The sequence below is a fragment of the Lepus europaeus genome, chromosome 12 (genome assembly GCF_033115175.1).
Source record: "Lepus europaeus isolate LE1 chromosome 12, mLepTim1.pri, whole genome shotgun sequence".
Taxonomy (NCBI): Eukaryota; Metazoa; Chordata; class Mammalia; order Lagomorpha; family Leporidae; genus Lepus; species Lepus europaeus.
The window spans coordinates 96,587,706-96,603,024 of record NC_084838.1 but is presented as its reverse complement, the minus strand read 5'-3'; the positions used below and the strand labels follow the sequence as shown (position 1 = coordinate 96,603,024).

General features: G+C 50.2%; 2 protein-coding genes across 2 annotated transcripts in view; both read left to right on the top strand.

The window, feature by feature from the left end:
* Positions 1 to 2,958, top strand: part of LOC133771071 (uncharacterized) — a 79,907-nt gene extending 76,949 nt beyond the window's left edge. Inside the window, exon 6 of the mRNA XM_062206796.1 lies at positions 1,672 to 2,958. Within this exon, the coding sequence (XP_062062780.1) occupies positions 1,672 to 1,841 (170 nt within the window). The 3' untranslated portion in view covers positions 1,842 to 2,958. The remainder of the gene's footprint in view (positions 1 to 1,671) is intronic.
* On the top strand, positions 2,492 to 7,171 carry LOC133771070 (spermatogenesis-associated protein 31D1-like). Its single transcript, XM_062206795.1, has one exon. It carries the CDS (start codon positions 2,492 to 2,494, stop codon positions 7,031 to 7,033), a length of 4,542 nt encoding a protein of 1,513 aa, XP_062062779.1. The 3' UTR covers positions 7,034 to 7,171.
* The last annotated feature ends 8,148 nt before the right edge of the window (positions 7,172 to 15,319 follow it).

Below are 15,319 nucleotides of genomic sequence, written 5' to 3'. Positions count from 1 at the left end.
GCCTCCCACTGTTTCCTTTGTTCTCAGCATCGGGGCGGAGCCACGAGGAGGAGGAAAGGTGGAACGTTTAGAGGTATGGTTGTCCCCGTTCAACCTGAGCTCTCTGAGGTTGACCCTTCCTGGCCTGTCCATGAAGGCCAGGTCCATGATCTCTGATCCTGATCTCTGAGGATGTCACATCAGACACTAAACACTGTGCCTCAGCAAACAAGACATCTCAGGGGCACAAGGGAAGGCAATGAGAACTGAAACTGCTCCCAGAGTCCCTGCCGCATACACGCATGGGCACGAGGTGGAGATGGACCGGGCAATGAGTGCTACCCAGTGCACTTTGATATGACGAGTTGAGGAAGAACTACTGGTTGCTTGGAGTCAGAACTTACACCTACTTTTACATCCTGAGTGGTCACATTCCACTTTGAGGTCACCAGTGACATCTGCACCTGCACTTTGTGTAGCACTTTCAAGATTTCTTTACTCACTTATTGGAAAGGTGGAGTGGCAGAGATAGGAGGACAGAGAGAGAAAGGTCATCCATCTGGTGTTTCGTTTCCCTAATCGTTGCAAGAGACGAGGCTGTCCAAAGCTGAGACTAGGGTCCAGGAACTTCCTCCAGGTCTCCCACGTGAGCAGGAGGGAATCAAGTACTTGAGCCATTATCTGCTGCCTCCTGGGAACATTAGCAGGAAGGTGGTTTGGAAGAATAGTAGCCAATATTTGAACTGGCATTCTGATAATGAGATGTGGCCATTCTAAGCAACAGCTTAAACCACTGCACAGTGCCCACACAGAATGGTGGGGTTTTTTTTTTAAGAATTTTATTTATTTATTTGAGAGGTAGAGTTACAAAAAGTGAGAGGGAGAGACAGAAAGGTCTTCCCTCCATTGGTTCACTCCCCAGATGGCCGTAATGGTCAGAGCTGCGCCTAACTGAAGCCAGGAGCCAGGAGCTTCTTCCCGGTTTCCCATGTGGGCGCAGGGGCTCAAGCATTTGGGTCATCTGCTTTCCCAGGCCACAGCAGAGCTGGATTGGAAGAGGGGCAGCCTGGACTAGAACCGGCATCCATAAGGAATGCCGGCGCCACAGGCAGAGGATTAACCCTCTGTGCCATGGAGCTGGCCCCGTGTATGGTGGTTTTCACCATCACAAAGGATAAAATAGGTGGAAAGACTTTTGTTAATGGGTCCACATACACATGTGACTTTTGTCAGTATTATTTCTGACCACTTGATCTTGCCTACCTACTTTGGGAATTTCAGAGATTTGTGACTCACAGGGCTCCCATAAAGGAACATCTATCTATAGGAACTCTGTGCACATGCATACTACATATAACCCACTCTCCTGGCTTCCCAGGTTGGAGATCTCACAGGAGAGAAGCAGAGGAGAGAAGGAAGCTGTCTTACATTCTGAAAAGGTGATGAGCCTTTCTCTTTCCTGGTTCCTTTCATAGCTTGTTCAATGCGTTCCAGGGTATCAGTGCAAAGTCTTCCCCAGTTGTATGGAGGGGTATGTGACTAAGGTTTGGGGAGAGGTTATCAAGTGTGTTCCGAAGTCAAGGAAGTGGGACAGTGTGAGGGCTAGCAGGTTCTGGATCTCCTCAACCCCCAGCAGGCCCTCCTTCCTCTTTGTGGTCTGGGCTACAGCTTTGTATTTCCTGTCTCCTGCAGCTTCCTGGGCCACCACCATGGCAGCACACCTTTCCGTCACATGTTGTGTCCAGACCTCTCCTGTGAGGTGTGTAACAGAACAACAGCCGAGATCCAGCAGCTGCTGCTCCAGGGGTCCCTGCAAGATGCTGCTTCCTCTGAGTGTTTTTCACCATCCTCTGATTCTATGATCGAGTCCTCAGTGAGTCTCTCCTCTAACCTCTCTGCAATTGCTCTGGGAGACCCAGTACCATCACCTGTGCCTGAGTCCTCGCCACCTCCGTGTTCAGCTGTCTCATCTAATGAGGCCACCTTCTTTGAAGACTTAATTTCCCCCTCAAAGCTGGGTGAATTCCTGCCCCCAGAGCCTACTCTACACCCAGATTTCTCATTCCCAGAGGGGTATTTCCCTTTGCAACCACTTGGCATTCCCTCTTCTCCACCACCTCATAGCTTGGGAACAGTGACTCAGGGGGATAGCCTTAGTGGACCGTCCACTCATGGGCCAAAAAACAAAGACACTCACTCTCCTAACCTGGCAGCATTGGAAATCTGGCATCAGGCTCATACCAAGGACTTGTCCACCCCAAACTTGGCACAAGGGGATGCCAAGCAAAGTATTCTTGCCCTCCATTCATCCAAGGAATCCACTGGGGTTGACTCTGCAGCCAACATTTTAGGTACTGGTAATTTATTATTTATCAGCCCAGATGCCCTGGCGCTCCTAGAGAGACAAGTCAAAAAGAGGGGTGATTCCCTGATACACAGCAACCAGGAAAACAAAACAGGATCTTTTCCAGAACAAGCAAGGCCAGACTTCCTACTTCATTCCTCAGCGAAAATGTTACAGTCTATTCCTGATACAAATGACTCAGCAATCCCTCTTCCTTTTGGGGGCAGAAAAGATAAACCACGGGAGCTGCACATGCACCGGCAGCCTCCATATCCTAAGACTTTTGAGGACCATCTACAGGAAAAACGTATCCAGCTCTCCTGGGATCACCCAGCCTTGCAACGTAACTTCCTGTTCCCTGCTGGCCTTATCTCAGATGGTTGTTCATCAACCTTCATCATCTTCAGTAGTGTGTATGATACCACCACAGCCCAGGGAACCTCAGCAATTCCAGATCCCCAGGCCCAGGAATCCCCAGCACTTCCTACTCCTCAAGCTCAGGAGTCCACAGCTCTTCCTGTGCCCCAAGCTCAGGAGTCCACAGCACTTCCTGTGCCCCAAGCTCAGGAGTCCACAGCACTTCCTGTGCCCCAAGCTCAGGAGTCCACAGCACTTCCTGTTCCTCAAGCTCAAGAGTCCACAGCACTTCCTGTGCCCCAGGCTCAGGAGTCCACAGCACTTCCTGTGCCCCAAGCTAAAGAGTCCCTAGCACTTCCTGTTCCCCAGGCTCAGGAGTCCACAGCACTTCCTGTTCCTCAAGCTCAAGAGTCCACAGCACTTCCTGTGCCCCAAGCTCAGGAGTCCACAGCTCTTCCTACTATCCAAGCTCAGGAATCCCCAGCAATTCCTACTCCCCAAGCTCAGGAGTCCACAGCACTTCCTGTTCCCCAGGCTCAGGAATCCCTAGAACTTCCTGTGCCCCAAGCTAAGGAGTCCCTAGCACTTCCTGTTCCCCAGGCTCAGGAGTCCACAGCAATTCCTGCTATCCAAGCTCAGGAGTTTCCAGCACTTCCTGTTCCCCAAGCCCAGGAATCCCTAGCACTTCCTGTTCCCCAGGCTCAGGAGTCCCTAGCTCTTCCTATTCCTCAAGCTCTGGAATCCCCAGCACTTCCTGTGCCCCAAGCTCAAGAATCTCCAGCACTTCCTGTTCCCCAGGCTCAGGAGTCCACAGCACTTCCTGCTATCCAAGCTCAGGAGTTTCCAGCACTTCCTGTTCCCCAAGCTAATGAGTCCCTAGCTCTTCCTGTTCCCCAAGCCCAGGAATCCTCAGCACTTCCTATTCCCCAAGCTCAGGAACCCCCAGCACTTCCTGTGCCCCAAGCTCTGGAGCCCCCAGCACTTCCTGCTCCCCAAGCCCAGGAACTGCTAGTATTTCCTGCTCCCCAAGCCCAGGAATCCCCAGCATTTCCCAAACCCCAACCTCTGTTGGAGCATGAGATCCTAACTCAACTGCTGTCTCAAGCTGTGCCCCAGCCTCGATCCCAACTTCTCAGGGAGGACCAACCTCAATCCTTTCTCCCAATCCGGCTGCCTTCTCCTCCGCCTCAGAAAAATGCCTGTGGAGTGCATTTCCTTGGACTGCAGAATGCGGCAGAGTCTCTCACACCATCTGAAACTCAATACCTGGAACATCACTTGTTGAAGAAAAAGCAGGAAAATGTGTGGGGCATACCCTCCGTGGTCCTTATGTCTCAGGGAGCTTTTTGTCCTCCGGCTCCAAACCTGGCCTTGGCGAGCCAGCGCTTCAAGGCCCATGTTCCAATTTCCATCCTTCCCGGAGATTTCTGCCTGAGCAGTGAGGTTCAGGAGAAGCTAGAACACCACCTTCAAAACAGGATCATGCAAAACCAGTGTGGCCTGCCCCGCAGGGTCTGCGAGTCTCTGTCACGCGTTAACATTCTGAGTGACGTTTCGAGGACACCCAAGTCAAAGAGCCATCGGGGACCCTCAGGGGCCTATTTGTTTAAGGATCACAGCATCAGAGACGCAAAGGATTTGAGACTGAGCCAACCTGGAAGCTTCAGCAAGACCTTGGAAATGCTTCCTCTGGGAAATGACATAAGGAAGTCCCAGGGACGTTTTCTGGACAGCGGTTCCCGCAGTCATCGGATGAGTGACTCAGAGAGGTGTTCGGGAAAGGGTCTATGGTATGATTCTGAGGAAGACCCAGCAGGTCACCTCATGCGTCTGTCGGGGGATAATTCAAGGGCCTCCGGAATAAGCCGAAAGCAGAAAAAACTTACCAATGCCCTGGAAGCCCATTTAAACAAGAAAGTTGTGGAAATCCATGAGCGTCACATTCCTAGGACTGTATATAACTCATTGTGTTCTACATGGCCTCTTCCTGAGAAATCCTGTAGTCAAGTGGTTAGCAAAGATTTGGCCCCAGTGGCGAGTGTAGACAGCAACATCAACACCTCCTGTGAGCTTTCCTTCCTTGGTTCCAGCCAGCAGAAGATGCTGGAAGACCACATACAAAATTATCATGAGAGGATAATGTGGGGCCTTCCCGAAAAAGTCCTTGAAACCATAGAATTCTTCAAAATGAAAGAGGAGCCATCCCAGAGCGTTTGCCCACCCAACCTTCCCTCCTCAACCAGCTTTACTTCCAAGGCTAATTCCCAAGTGGGTGTCTCCAGACCCGTTACAAGAAGCTCCATGTTTTTGCGTGGAGACAAAGTGAGAAGAAAAACATCTGTCCCCAGTCGAGATCATCATTTTCCTGCCACCTCGCCTGTGTGCAAGCTCCATAGAAGAGGTGCTCTAGCTTTGCATGGAGACAAGGTGAGAACAAGAATCTCTTTCCCCTGTCTGGAAAGGCAACCCCCTGCCAGCTCACCTGTGTGCAGGCCCAGTGGAGGAGGCGCCACAGTTTTTCATGGAGACAAGGTGAGAGCAAGAATCTCTTTCCCCTGTCTGGAAAGGCAACCCCCTGCCAGCTCACCTGTGTGCAGGCCCTGTGGAGGAAGCCCTATAGCTTTGCATGGAGACAATGCGAGAGCAAGAATCTCTGTCCCCTGTCTGGAAAGGCAACCCCCTGCCAGCTCACCTGTGTGCAGGCCTTGTGGAGAAAGCCCTATAGCTTTGCATGGAGACAATGCGAGAGCAAGAATCTCTGTCCCCTGTCTGGAACAGCAGTCCCCTACCAGCTCACCTGTGTGCAGGCCTTGTGGAGGAAGCCCTATAGCTTTGCATGGAGACAAGGTGAGAGCAAGAATCTCTGTCCCTAGTCTGGGTCAGCATTTCCCTTCCACCTCGCCTGTGTGCAGAGAAAGACAGGGGACACTGAGGCAAGCCCCCTGTGATAGCCCCCATGGGCGAATAGGTAACATTCAGAGATTCGAGGATTGTAGACAGCCTTGTGTGGATAACATCCCAGACAAAGCAAGACAGAAACAGGCTGCACTAGGCAATAGATGCAGCCCAGTGGTGTTCACAAGGGAAGATAGAGTTGGATCTAAACCAAGCTATAAGCAATGGAACTCTAGAAAAAGAATAAAAAGGCTTCAGGGCAAAAAGATGAATTTGGAACATTTTCCCATGCGTAAGAAATCCAGGGGAATATTCATATCAAGGGAGCTCTGTGTTCTCCCATCTCCATGTAGTTACATCTTGACCAGCAACAAGTCAGAAATCTCCCCAATGACAGGTATGACTTCAGGTAAAGTAGGAGCTACCCTGCCCACTGAACATTCCCCACCAATAATATCAGAATCCCTAGATCCTAAACTCTCAGGCCTTAATAATCAGCTGCTCTGTGACTTAGACAGCAGGGAGCATCGCCAGGCTCGCAGCCATCCCACTGACCCGTCCGTTGCATCAGAGAACCTGAAATCGAAGCCTGTCCTGACTCACGCCCAGGGCATCTGCACTTGGCACATGGCACCTTCCCAGGTGTTGCGTGTTCATGTTGACGATGCAGCGATCCGCAGGGAGCAGATGCATGAGCCCTGTGTCCCTGTGTGTGCCTTATGGAAGGACCAGGATAAGAATCTCACACCAGGTTCCAAGACAGTAAGCCTTCCAGAACCCCGAACAGAAGAGCTTGGTGGAGGAGATGCAGGACCAGGGTCATCCCAACCCAGAAGGAGGATCCATGGCGCTCCAGATGGTACCTTAAAGGCAAATCTTGGGAGTAAATCTTCCCCAACCCTGTCGGTGAAGGGGCAACCTCCTACTGAAAGCCGTTTCAGAAAACAAATAAAGCACTTTCTACAATGGATTTGGCCTAGCAGAAAGTGTGAAGAGCCAGAGAGTTTTCTGGAAAAGGGCAGTACCCTATCATCTGTGCAGAGGATGGGCCTAGCTAAAAATCTAGCTGCCTTCACTTGGAATTCTGAGCCTCAGCAAGTCAAGACAGCCAGTGGGAATGTCCCAGGGGAGAAGCCGGGGCTTGATCCCAGAACAGGTAAGACCAACCACCAAGACCCCCTATCCACCCAGGTGAAGTTTGGCAAAACTCAGCACCAGGCAAAATTGCAGACTGGGGCAGTGCCTGTCCAGGACCGTCAGTCCAACCAGAGGACAACATCTTGTAGAGGGACAAGTATCAAGTCCTGCAGCCAAGAAGCTGCGTTTGCTGGCCAGAGTTGTCCTGCAAGGAATGCACACATGAAACACACAGAGCCCCAGAAATCTGTGCCATGGTATCAGAGGCTTCCCTTGGCTGTGTCCCAGAGGAAGCCTGTGCCACACCCAAGCCCCACCTAGAGGTGTCAGGTTGGCCAGGTGCCTTGGGTTGCCCCTGCCACTGCAAAAGGTATTGAGAGATTTGTCTCTACCTTTTAAACAGAAAAATTCATCTCCAGTGTTTTCAAGGAGGAAATCTGCCTCCCTAAAATCTTTAATTCCTTGTTGAAAATATTGATTCTTCCCAATAAATATTCTCAAGTGAGAGTGATATCTTTTCTGTGTACTTCTGTTGGGGGTGTGGACTTTCGGGATCACAGGGCTTCTGCTTAGGGAAAGGAAAAAGCCAACTAAGCCCTTACTGTTCACCTCTGGTAGTGTCTGAAAGTGACCAAGTACCTTGGTGCTCTACCAAGGATGTGTTTAAAAAAAGCCTCTTTCCTCACTGATGAAATTGGAGATGACCTTTTTCCTCAACTTCTAGCTCTTTAATACACATTATACGGCTGCCTGCATCTCTGTCCTCACTGGCTGTTTTTCTCGTTTAGCATAATAAACAAGATAGGTCTTCCATATCCAAAGAGAGTCAAAGGCAGATGTATTTTTCCAGAACACAGTGGTTCAGTAATATTTGAGAGACTTGTCACCAGAGGTCATGCCAGTGAGTGAACCTCCAGTTGGGAGTATCGGGGGTGGGGGGGTGGGGTATTGCTGCACTGAACACAGGGCTACTTGTGGATGGGGTCCAGGATCAGAGGAGATGATCCTTATGCTTCTGTAATACAGGGTATGATAATGTGTTTGGGAAGCATACTTTGACCTTATCATTGAGGTTAGGCAAATTATATTTGGGATGTGATTCCCTACCCTTGGCTTCTTTCTTCATGCTGCTAGGATGAACGGGATTTGTCTCATTATAAAAGGGTCATCGGCTATCAGTGTTAGGAATGTGGATCAGGTGGACACCTACCTCCCAAGACGAAGCCGAGTATAAGGAAGAGATGAGTCGAACAAGGGGGCAAATAATCCAAAAACAAGGAAGGTAAAGGACGAACCTGCTGGAGGAACTAAAGTTTATGCTCCTCCACCTCCACATCCTGATCTTTCCTACCCCTCTCTCCCATTTTCAATTTGACTCAGACACCATTTCCTTGATGCTGAGCTGGGCACTACAGAGCTTACCAAGGCCAAAACAGTAGAATTGTACATGACGCTGTTATTTAGTCACTAAAACTATCTGCAGGGCTGTTGTCAGGCATGGCTTTTCAAAGGAAGGTGATCTGGGTTTCATCCTTCCATTGAGGCTAGATGGCAAGATTTCACCCTGAATACATCCAGCTCATCTGTTAGGGTACAGCTGACACCTTAGATCTTCATGGGCTTGCGGGAGCCTTGGCAGATCTTCCCCAGAACACCTGCAGCTCAGGATCCAGAGGTGAGTTTGGGACTGCGTGCCAGGGTTACAGACCTTTGGGAGTTCACAATGGGCCTTCACAGAGGTCATTTCTGGCCAAAACTGTGGGCATAATCACTGTGAAAATAGAGACCACGAGTGACAGTCACTATGCTTGTACTATTGGGACTAAAAATGGGGTGAGTCTCCTTATCTAGCAGTTGAGATGCTGGGACAATGTTTTTCCCAGGAAAATACACACACTCTGTCACAAGAAACACAGAAAATGTCCACTCCAACCCCCTCACTCTATCATGCTTCTGCCATCCTGTCCACAGTTGCACCTTTGATCTTGCAGTGCAGAAATAACACAGTTTCTATAGAGGTTGTGGGGTGATCAAATGGTGGGGAATGAGTGGAGGACCCCTGGGTCCAAGTGGAAAGTGCAGTCAGTAACCCGGTCTCCCAGGTCCTCCCCTGTCCCATCCTAAGGTGCTGTACTTCTACTGCAGGTGGGTTACTGCCGTGACCTTGAACTTCCCACCTCTGCCATCGGAACAGCACAGCCCAGCATCCCACACTTTGACCTCGCTCCCATCCTTCCAGCATGTGCTCTCACTGTATTAATTTCTTTACCCTGGGTCAGTAGTTTTTCAGTTGTTGTCTGTTCACCGAGCTCTGGTATTCATTTTCTCCACTTCCAGGAAGACATCATCGTATCTCGGGTAACCAATATTTAAGAAGTTTCATTTGAAATGGGGCTCAGCCAAGCCCCTTTCTTTCTCCTGTCTGGCCAAACATCTTATCTCTGTCTTTAAAAGAAGAGCCTTCCTATACGTCAGAAATCACTGCTGGATGAAATCTCACAATCAAGGGTACTGGTACCGCAGTAAATTCATGGTGGGCTCCACGACTATGTGAAAATAACTCACACATGCCACAAACGAGTAGCTACCCTACGCTTTCCCACAGTGAACAAAATACATTACATTCCTTAGTCTATTGTCTTTCCCATGCTGCACCAATACGTTTTAAACTTTCTGCACTTCTCAGTCTGAGTCCAGCTCCATTCCCTCCGCAGATGTGTTTGAGTCATTGTGAACAGAGGAACTGGGAACCACGAGATGGGAACTTCGCCTCAGAGCCTTCAAAACACTGTATCCCTCCCTTCTTTCTTCCTGTTAAGAGTAGGGTTCCTTCCAGGCCCCAACCTCAGAGTAACTGCCTTCCTTGAAATGTCTCTGTTAGGAGACAAGCAAGCACTAGTCCTGATGAGAGCCACCCTCTCTCATCATCCTCCTAGCTCCCTCTGTCCTCTAGGAACCACTCACCACATCAGCCTCTACATCAGAGCATCTTAGGGAGTTACGGCTTAAACTGGGGAGTGGGGATCCTTTCCAGAGTCAAGGCTGTCCACACGCACATCCCATCCCTTACTTCAGACACCCTGATCCTGACTCCTCATGGTCCGACTCCCTCAAGGTCTCCAGAGGGGATGTGGCAGCTTCCCAGGTGCTGCACACCCATGGGGAGGGATGGCAGAGCTCACTCAGAAGCAGCGGCAGGGGCTCCAGACCATAATCACATCCTCTAGGAGTGCCAGCCTAAGAACTCCCCCCACCCAGCTGAGGGGAGAGCGAATCCTCTGGGACCCACAGCACGCGAGTGTGGATGCAAGGACTCAGGATCCGGGACATCCAGAGCCATCCGGAGGAGCGACCCTGCATAGAACAGGAAGTCAAAAGGGACTTCTGCAACCCTGCCACTCTTTCTAACCATGTCCTCCTGAAAGTTACTTCAGAAAACAGATGAAGCAATTTTTAAAAGAATTTTATGTTATTTTTTAGAGAGAGAGAGAGAGAGAGAGAGAGATCTTGCATCCACTGGTTCACAAATGGCCACAATTACTGGGAGTGGGCCAGTTTGAAGCCAGGAGCCAGGAACTCCTTCCAGGTCTCCCATGTGGGTGCAGGGGCCTAAGGGTTCAGACCATCTTCTACTGCTTTCCCAGGTGCATTAACAGGGAGCTGGATCAGAAGTGGAGCAGCTGGGACTCAAACCAATGCCCCTATGGGATGCCAGTGCTGAAGGTGGTGGCTTTGCCCACTATATCACAATGGCGGCCCCCTGAGGCAATTTTTTCAGCGCATCAGTTCCAAGGGAAATAGTAGGAATTTCCTGTGAAAGAGCTCTCTTTGTGAGCTGTGGGCTCCTCAAGCCCATGAGCTCCTGGAAGCCCCTGGAAAAATTCTAGAGGAGACTCTCCAGTAGGCAGGAACCTGAGGCCTTGCAGTGAAGTCAGAAGGAGGAACTGCAAACCCAGGCAGAACCCCACAGGAGACAACCTTCCCACGGTGGGGTGCCCTCTGACCTGCAGTGAAGGGAAGAGTCATGACCCTACTCTTGCTTCCAGAAAGATCTTTATCCTGGCTCCAGGCATCCTACAAGAGTTAGACACCCATCAGACAGGATCAGGCATCCCCAGAACATGCGACTTTCGAGGACCAAGAGTTATTCCATAGTCACCACCCTCGCTTCCCAGCCTGCGGGAGCTGGGGACCTCTTCAAGGCTCACCTGGCATGCAAGGACACCAGGTGCCTCCTGCTGCCGAGGGCACTTGGCTTAGAGATTTCCCTCTTCTGTGCAAAGAGAAGACAGTCAGCCATGGAAGGACCACGGGCCCTTCTCTGGGGCTCAGCACTCGGCAAAGATCTTGTGTGATCACAGCAGGCGCCAGTGCGGATCACATTCCATTCCACCAGCTCCTGCTATATGAACTCAAGAACTCAAGTCAGTCACTTCCATGTTTTGTTTCTATGTACAAATCTGGAAAGTGAGAATAACCATGGTGCGGTGCCCCAGTCTATGGTGAGTATCTCCTACTACGCCCAGTGGATGCCTGAAGCTATAGCTATAGGTTGTACTGAGCCATATGTATATGTATTCTGTTGTCTCCTCTCCATGCTCACCTATGAGAAGCTTTAGCTAATTAGGCACAAAGATGGACAACAACAACCAATAATAACATAGAACAATTATAACAATATACTGTAATCAAAGTTACTTAAAATTTACATGTTTAGTTCTAGAACTTTCCACATAATATTTTCAGACTGCAATTGCAACAGTGAGAAGTAAAATCAGGGATGAAAGAGGACAATTGTACTTGCTGGGTCGCTGCAAGGCTCACACAGAGAACAGAATTATAAGAGGCAGGATAGAGCACACGGACCCTGTGCTCAAAATGCCTGCGTTCCTTCTCTGCCACTTGATGGCTGTGTGGCTCCTGGCATGTCATTCTCAGTGTGCCTCAGTGTTCTGGTCTCTAAAATGGGGATCATAATGGTCCCTGTATCACAGGTGCTAGGAGTTAGTATGTGAAAACCACTGAAAGAGGTGCCTGACTTACATGGAAAACCATGCTGTTGTTGTTACTTGTAAAATACCTGCCCTGACGTCTGTGACGGAGCACCAAAGCCTTAACCTCTATTTGCATCTCAGTGAATCGCCCTCCACAATTCTCATCATGATTAGAATTCATCAGGCTCCATAAGGAGTCATTAGGTAAAATGGTGGTTAATTATCTGTTTTTTTCCATCAAGTGTAAACTCCCATGGGAAAGGACCGTATCCTTGCTCCCCACAGTATCTTTGTCCTGAGTACAGCACCTGGCACTCTGCAAGTGAATTAACAGTTATACTCGTGTTATACTCAGTGTGCTTTTTAAACAGAAAAACCAAGACGCCAGAGAAGGGAATGGGCTTGCCCTTGGCAACGTCACGGGTCTGACAACAAACGCAAGGTCCACACCGCACCGTGGTTCCTTCTTCCTTCTGGGGCTCTTCTGCCCAGAGGAGAACATGGTTGCTTCCCCGGTGCTTCCTGGGCGACCACAGCATCTATTCAGAACGCTTCACTGTTGCCCCACTGCCCACGGTTTGGAAGTGTACAAAAGATACGTGATCCTGGGGTGGAATGCAGGGCAGTGTTCATCCCCTTGGCAGACTTCAGGAGATGTCCTTGTTGGACACGAGACGGCCGGGCTTGGTTGTCTTGGTGACCATCATGTTGCCTCAGGTTTCAGCACTAGGCCTCCCTTGGGGTGCAGAGATGTTTAAGAGTTAGCCTCGGGCTGGCATCGTGGTGCGGTGTGTTGTGCCGCTGCCTATGACACTGGCATCCCTTATGAGTGCTGGTTCATGTTCTAGCCGCTCTCCATCCAATCCAGCATTCTGCTAATGACTTGGAAGGCGGAGGAGGATGGTTCAAGTGCTTGGGCCCCCTGCCACCCATTTGGGAAATACCCCCTGCCCTGGCCATCACAGCCATTTGGGGAGTGAACCAGTGAATGGAAGATACATCCCCCCTTCTCTCCAACTCTGCCTTTCAAATAAATAAATATTTTAAAAATAAAAGGATTTAGGCTGGCGCCATGGCTCTCAAGGCTAATCCTCAGCTTGCGGCACCGGCACCCCGGGTTCTAGTCCTGGTTGGGGCACCGGATTCTATCCCAGTTGCCCCTCTTCCAGGCCAGCTCTCTGCTATGGCCCGGGAAGGCAGTGGAGGATGGCCCAAGTGCTTGGGCCCTGCACCCGCATGGGAGACCAGGAGAAGCACCTGGCACCTGGCTTCAGATCGGCGCAGCACGGCTGCCTTAGCAGCCATTTGGCGGGGGAGGAGGGTCGGGGTGAACCAATGGAAGGAAGACCTTTCTCTCTCTCTCTCTAACTCTGCCTGTCAAAAAAGAAATAAATAAAAAAATAAAAGGATTTGGCCTCCATTTACTGTTGATTAAGGAGCTCATCTGAAAAGCTGAGCAGAGGGCTTGCTTCACACACTTTCCTATGCCTGGGAACTGGCACTGTGTTGAGACCATGGTGTTCATTTGAAAATGAGTTTAAGTTTGAAATGTATGAAATGAATCCTCAGCTTTATGAGTTTTAATAAGCTAAAGAATTCACCTGAAGAGCTATAAAGCTTAATGTAGGTTGTTTCTCCCTCTAACCCATATTAGTCCAGGCTACAGGTCTAAACCCCAGAGAAAACCAAGGTTTGGAAGCAGATTGAGAAAGTGTCTGGAGACAGAAGGTAGCATCATGGTAGGATTTCCCAACCATTACCCTAGGCTGACTCGCACAAACTTGCTGTGTGACCTTGGGTAAGTCACCTTCCCTCTCTGATTATCCACTCTCTGTATGAGGGAAGTGAACTAGAAGATTTTGGGAGTGGCCCTTCCAGCTGCAATGTTTACCCTCTTCTCCGTGAACTTATGCATGCTTACCAGGTGGAAGACGCTGCTAGGATCCAAGGGTACAATGGTGAGAAACACCCAGATTCGGCTTCATGGAGTGCAAAACGCATTATCCCGGTAATCCCATACGAATAGAATTACAATCGGGAACAAGTGCTGTCAAGGAAAGTACAGGGGCCCATGGGTGCTTACAGCCTGAAGTCTATTTCTTCCTGAGAGGAGATCCCTGGGGATGGTGTGTGGAAGATGGATGGGCGCACGTGGGGTGCAGCTGTGCTTCAGGGGGAAGGAAGCATGCGCAGGGACCCCGGGTGCCTGAGGGAGGTGGGAGGAGCCAGCATGGCAGCAGCAGTGAACGGTGGGAAGTGACTGAGCCAACTGGGAGGGGGGGGGCGGTAGGCCAAGGGCATAGGAGGAGGCATTCAGCGTGTTGGTCTGAATCTCAAGGGCACTGGGAAGCTGCCGAAGCTTTTAAGCTGGGATATGCCACCATCGAGCTCACATTCTCTGGTTGTAACGTGGGAAACGTACAGAAGGAGTCAAAAAAAGGCAGGGAGGCCAGAGGAGAGGAACTTGGGAGGGTACAGGTAAGTGAAGTTGGTGATGAAAAGGCAGAGGGGTTACTGCCCTCTTCATGGTCAGTAATAAGGAACTCAGCAGTGGCTTGGAAACACCTAATCCACGGTGGAGCCACATTCTCCCTCCATCTGTCCACACCAGTGTCCTCCAAACCAGCAGCAGGCCCGTGACAAGCTCTCAGCACCATATCCCTTGCTCCCAGAGCCCTTCCAAAATTGCCATATGTCATCTTGTGCCTGGAGCACATCCGAATCTCTCCCTAGACCGTAAATTCCAGGAGCACACGGCTGCAGCTGCCTTTTTTTTCCTTCCCTTAATATTCTTTTTTGTGCTTAAGAGAGTGCCTGGCACACAGCTGGTGCTCGGCAAAGACTGGTTAAGTGCATGCATGAATGGTAACAAAGTCAGCTTCCCTGGCCGAGACCCCAGTGGGTCAGACCATTTGTATGGGGGAGGAAGGGGAAACCAGCAGGCACAACACACTTGGAACAAATGACTGAGACTGAATTTTTCATGGGACCTGAAAATAAGGGATAAGGAATACCCCTTATGAGGGTGTTTGCATTCTGGGTTCCAGCTGAAATTTTTATACCTGGCAGGTGACTCCTGAATCCTGGACACACCACCTGCTTCACATAGTCACTTCCTTTGCAACTCAATGCATATTTGTTGAACCAGTAGTGGAAAATCTTAGAGGATTCACTTAACTTCCACAGACTTCACTCTCCTTCACCCTCAAACCGAGAAGACTTGGAGAGTGGATAGATTGGCCCAGAGGTAAGCTAGGACTTTCAAGCGCCAGGAAGGGGCGTGTGTGTGGGGGGGATTAGTGTAATGTCAAAGAGTATGGAATAAAGGAGGCTGAAGCTCGAGGAGAAAGAAGGTATCAGAAGGAGGCAAGACAGCCAAGCAGAGAGAAGGAGGCAACAGGAAACGAGTGGTCCAGGTACATCACCTGTCTTGAGGTCTCACTTGTCAAAAAGGAGTGGAGACCTGGGGCAGCCTCACCCTGTTCTAAGGACAGAAATGATGTATCTCTGAAGCAACCAGCAACACTTGTCTGGGCTGGGAGCTCCTGTCTGATTTTGCTTGGTTTTGCCGTCTAGTGTCTGTCCCAAGACTGCAACCCCAGACACACTCCCA